General features: G+C 43.1%; 1 protein-coding gene across 1 annotated transcript; it reads right to left on the reverse strand.

Annotated features, from left to right (window-relative positions):
- Positions 1-323: 323 nt before the first annotated feature.
- LOC129539361 (olfactory receptor 1L4-like) lies at positions 324-1,347 on the reverse strand. The gene has a single exon (XM_055399869.2). It carries the CDS (start codon positions 1,254-1,256, stop codon positions 324-326), a length of 933 nt encoding a protein of 310 aa, XP_055255844.2. The 5' UTR covers positions 1,257-1,347.
- Positions 1,348-5,178: the final 3,831 nt, after the last annotated feature.

The following is a 5,178-nucleotide window of genomic DNA, read 5'->3' on the forward strand; positions in this document are numbered from 1 at the left end:
TGAAGTGACTTAGCAGCAGCAGCAGCAGCAGCCAGTGTGAAGCACATGAAAGAGTTCTTTTGGGTAGTTTTATTATTCTACCATATGGGTGGCAGAAACTGTTTTCTTAAATCTGGATTTCTAGCAATAATTGGTCATGGACTGAATGTATATTTGTTCAAGGTCATTGATAGAGGCTGAATGATCTGACTTCCAGATCAGTGCTCTTACTGTGATTCAACAGCACCTCTTTGGATACCATATGAAAAATGGATACACAGGAAGGATAACCTGATCATTTCTTAGGTCAGCTCCCAATGATGACATTCACTCTTGATGTTTTTCTATGAATGAATTCTGTCCCTTAATTTCCTCAGACCCCTCTTCATATCTTTGTTCCTCAAGCTGTAGATGAAAGGGTTCAACATGGGTGTCACTATTGTGTACATAACTGTGGCTGCCCGGTCCTTCACCACTGAGTACATGGACAGTGGCCTAAAATACACATAGATGACACTCCCATAGAAGAAGACCACCACGGTGAGGTGGGAGCCACAGGTGGAGAAGGCCTTCCACTTCCCAGTCACAGAGGGGATTTTGATCACAGTGACGATGATTCTCAGGTAGGAGAAGAGAATGCACAGGAAGGGGGTGGCAATGACAGCCAGGGTCTCGGTCATGACCACAATCTGGCTGGAAGAAGTGTCAGAGCAGGAGAGCTTGAGCACAGGCTGGGTATCACAAAAGAAGTGCTTGATGACATGGGAGGCACAGAAAGACAGGCGGGACATGAGCAGCACACGCAGCATGGAGTGCAGGTGAGAGATGGTGCACGAACCCAGCAGCAGGAGGAGGCAACGCCGTGGGCTCATGACCACATCATAATGGAAGGGGTTGCAGATGGCTACCAGCCGATCTACGGCCATCGAGGCCAGCAGGTAGCTGTCAGTATTTGCAAAAGCCATGAAGAAGTACATCTGGACCAGGCACCCCACATAGGAGATAGACTTTGTCTCTGAGAGTAAGTTCACCAGCATTTTGGGGACAATGACTGTTGTGAAGCAGATGTCCATGAAGGACAGGTTGCTGAGGAAAAAGTACATAGGGGTGTGGAGCCGGGAGTCAGAGTGGATGGCCAGGATGATGAGTCCATTTCCCACCAGTGTGATCAGGTACATGATGAAGAAGACAGCAAAGAGAGGTTTCTGCAGGTGGGGGTTGGAAGAGATGCCCAGGAGGATAAAGTCCGCAGTGCTGCTGCTGTAGTTCTTCTCCATGTCCTTGACCCCTGGTCAGAGTTTGAAGGTGGTGTGGGAGAGATGTGAAAGGCAATTTGAGGATGGCTTCTTTCCTAAACTCCAGCCTATTAAAAAAAAAAAAAAGAAGAAGTCTACCACATTTTGTTAGATTATTTTCTTCAAGAAACTATGGAAACAAGGAGTTATAACTCAACACGGGGGAAGTTAAATAATTTTAAGCTGCTTCACAAATGAGAACTAAAAATTTCCCATGTGTTTTTAGGGAGTTCTATATAGCCTAATTTGTCTGAGTTCTTCTCAGTTCTCTTTTTAAAGATTCTTCCTAGGTTCTTTCCTGACCAACTCCCTAATGCCCCTCCCTTTCTTCTTGTAAAATAGGGGAAGAAACTGCTGGGTGAATCTGAATCTGAATCAGAGTGCTTTCATACAAGAGGCTCCCATCCTGGATGTCCTCTCATTCAGATCCTTTCCTACTCATATGTGCAGAGGTGGGGGTGGTGGTAGTAGGGGTGGGACAGAAGTGTGAAACGAATTTAATCAGTGCTCCCTATTATCCACAGAGCTCAGATGAGAATGTTGTGGCTTCAGAGAAAAGCCTGCTTAATATTTATTTAAGCACTTCTGTTTGGTTACAGTGATCTGGACACTTAAAGTCTAAGTTTTTCTTTCAGGTGAGTTAGTTACTCAGTTGTGTCCTACTGTTTGTGACCCCATGGACTGTAGCCCACCAGGATCCTCTGTCCATGGAATTCTCCAGGCAAGTATACTGGAGTGGGTTGCCATTTCCTCCTCCAAGGGATCTTCCCAATCCAGGGATCAAACCTGGGTTTCCTACACTAAGGGTCAGGGATGCTATTCAAAATAGGAGTATAGTTGACCACTGAATAACATGGGCTTGAATTGTGCAGATCCACTTATATGTAGCTTTTTCAATAAATGTGTAGTATAGTACCACATGATCTATTGGTTGGTTGAATCCTTGAAAGTAGAACCCATGGATATGGTGTGCTGACTGTGTAGTTATATGTGCATTTTTGACAGCGGGAAGGGTCAATGTCCTCTATTTTTGTATTATTTAAGAGTCAACTGGTCTACCCCAGGATTAGCCTATGTCACTGAGTTTATTCCTTTAAATAAATATTTGTTCCCGATTGAAAATGTTGAAGTTCTCATACTAAACATTCAATTACTGCAGGAATATAAAACTTTGAATATGAGTCCCATTCCCACCAATATCATGGAAGAGAAGGTACAGATGGCCTCTGGATACTACTGTTGTGCTACATTGTTCAAACTGAGATAAAATTGACATATAATGTTGTGTAAGTTAAGGTGTACAATTTGTTGATTTGATACATTTTTTTCAGATTATAATCTAGCTCCTTTAATCTTTTTTTAAAAATTGTTTACCAACATATCATTAGCTAACACCTCTACCACCACACATAATTATCATTTTTTTGTGTGTCGGTAGGTAGGTGATGTCGCTCAGTCGTGTCCGACTCTTTGTGACCCCATGGACTGTAGCCTACCAGGCTTCTCCGTCCATGGGATTCTCCAGGCAAGAATACTGGAGTGGGTTACCTTTTCCTTCTCCAGGGGAATCTTCCCGACCCAGGGATCGAACCCGGGTCTCCCACATTGGAGGCAGACGCTTTAACCTCTGAGCCACCAGGGTCTTTTTGTGTGTTGGGTGTAATTAAGATCTAGTCTCTTAGCTACTTTTGAGGTACATGCATAGTTTAGTATTGTTGTGTGTAATTGCTAGGCTGTGTATTAGATCTCCTGCACTTATTGTTCTAATAATGATTGCAAATTTTGTACTCTTTGTACTCTTAAACAACATTTTCCCCTTTCTTCCAACTCCCATCCCTGGTGACCACTATTCTTCTTAAAAGAGTAGATCTTAGATCTTCCCACCACACACACATACAAAAAGGTAATTGATCAAGGTGTTAACTAACCCCAGTGTAGCAATCATTTTGCCCTATATCAGTGTATTAAACATCCATTGTACACCTTAAATTTATGCAATGTTACATGCTAATTATATCTCAATAAATCGGAAAAAATTCAAATTAATGATTCAATGCACCTATAATAACACCCTAAGAGGATTTATATTTTTTATCTTTTAAAATTAATTTTTATTGGAGTATAGTTGCTGTACAATGTTGTGTTAAATTCTGCTGTACAGCAAAGTGAATCAGCTGTCTATATGCACTTATTTCCTCTTTTTTGGATTTCCTTCCCATTTAGGTCACCACAAGCATTGAGTCGAGTTCCCTGTGCTATCCAGTATGCTCTCATTAGTTATCTATTTTATACACAGAATCAATAGTGTATATATACCAATCCCAATATGAAGGGGAATTTTTCATGGAATTAGAAGGTCATTCTAAAAGTCATCTAGATGTGTAAATGGCTAAGAAAAGATAATTTTGAAAATATTAAGATAATGACAGTGAATTTTCTTACCTGAAAATCAAAGGACATAGAAATGAAAAACAATAAGGTAATGGTAGGCTGCTGCTAGAGGTAAAAAGTCAATGGACCAACAAAGAAGTTTTTATGCCTATATTTATACGCAGATGCGAGGGACGCCAGCCCTGGCGGCGCAGATGCGGGAGACGCCGAGCAACCGACCAGGCAAAGAGGCGCGGCCGAGAGGAGCTACCCCACGCCTGAGGGCAGGGCCGGCGGCCGAGAGGAGCTACCCCACGTCCAACAGGCAGTGGCTGTGCGGGCGCAGGAGGGCTGAGAGGAGCTACTCCACGTTCAAGGTCAGGAGGGGCGGCCTTGAGGAGATACCCCTCGTCCAAGGTAAGGTACGGCGGTTGCACTTTGCTGGAGCGGCTGTGAAGAGATTTTTCCACGACTAAGGTAGGAGAAACCCAAATAAGATGGTAGGTATTGCAAGGGGGCATCAGAGGGCAGACACACTGAAATCATAATCACAGGAAACTAGTTGATCTGATCACATGGACCACAGCCGAATGTGGTCGACTGGAGAAGGGAATGGCAAACCACTTCAGTATACTTGCCTTGAGAACCCCATGAACAGTATCAAAGGGCAAAATGATAGGATACTGAATGAGGAATTCCCCAGGTCGGTAGGTGCCCAGTATGCTACTGGAGATCAGTGGAGAAGTAACTCTGGAAGGAATGAAGGGATGGAGCAAAAGCAAAACCAATACCCAGTTGTGGATGTGACTGATGATAGAAGCAAGGTCCGGTGCTGTAAAGAGCAATATTGCATAGGAACCTGGAATGTTAGGTCCATGAATCAAGGCAAATTGGAAGTGGTCAAACAGGAGATGGCAAGAGTGAACATAGACATTCTAGGAATCAGTGAATTGAAATGGACTGGAATGGGTGAATTTAACTCAGGTGACCATTATATCTACTACTGTGGGCAGGAATCCCTTAGAAGAAATGGAGTAGCCATCATGGTCAACAAAAGAGTCCGAAATGCAGTACTTGGATGCAATCTTAAAAATGACAGAATGATTTCTGTTCATTTCCAAGGCAAACCATTCAATATTACAGTAATCCAGGCCTATGCCCCAACCAGTAATGCTGAAGAAGCCGAAGTTGAACGGTTCTATGAAGACCTCCAAGACCTTTTAGAACGAACACCCAAAAAAGATGTCCTTTTCATTATAGGGGACTGGAATGCAAAAGTAGGAGGTCAAGAAACACCTGGAGTAACAGGCAAATTTGGCCTTGGAGCACGGAATGAAGCAGGGCAAAGGCTAATAGAGTTTTGTCAAGAGAATGCACTGGTCATAGCAAACACTCTCTTCCAACAACACAAGAGAAGACTCTACACATGGACATCACCAGATGGTCAACACTGAAATCAGATTGATTATATTTTTTGCAGCCAAAGATGGAGAAGCTCTATACAGTTAGCAAAAACAAGACCAGGAGCTGACAG

This window comes from Moschus berezovskii, chromosome 11, assembly GCF_049115385.1.
Source record: "Moschus berezovskii isolate FMDL1 chromosome 11, NW_MosBer_1.0, whole genome shotgun sequence".
Classification (NCBI taxonomy): domain Eukaryota; kingdom Metazoa; phylum Chordata; class Mammalia; order Artiodactyla; family Moschidae; genus Moschus; species Moschus berezovskii.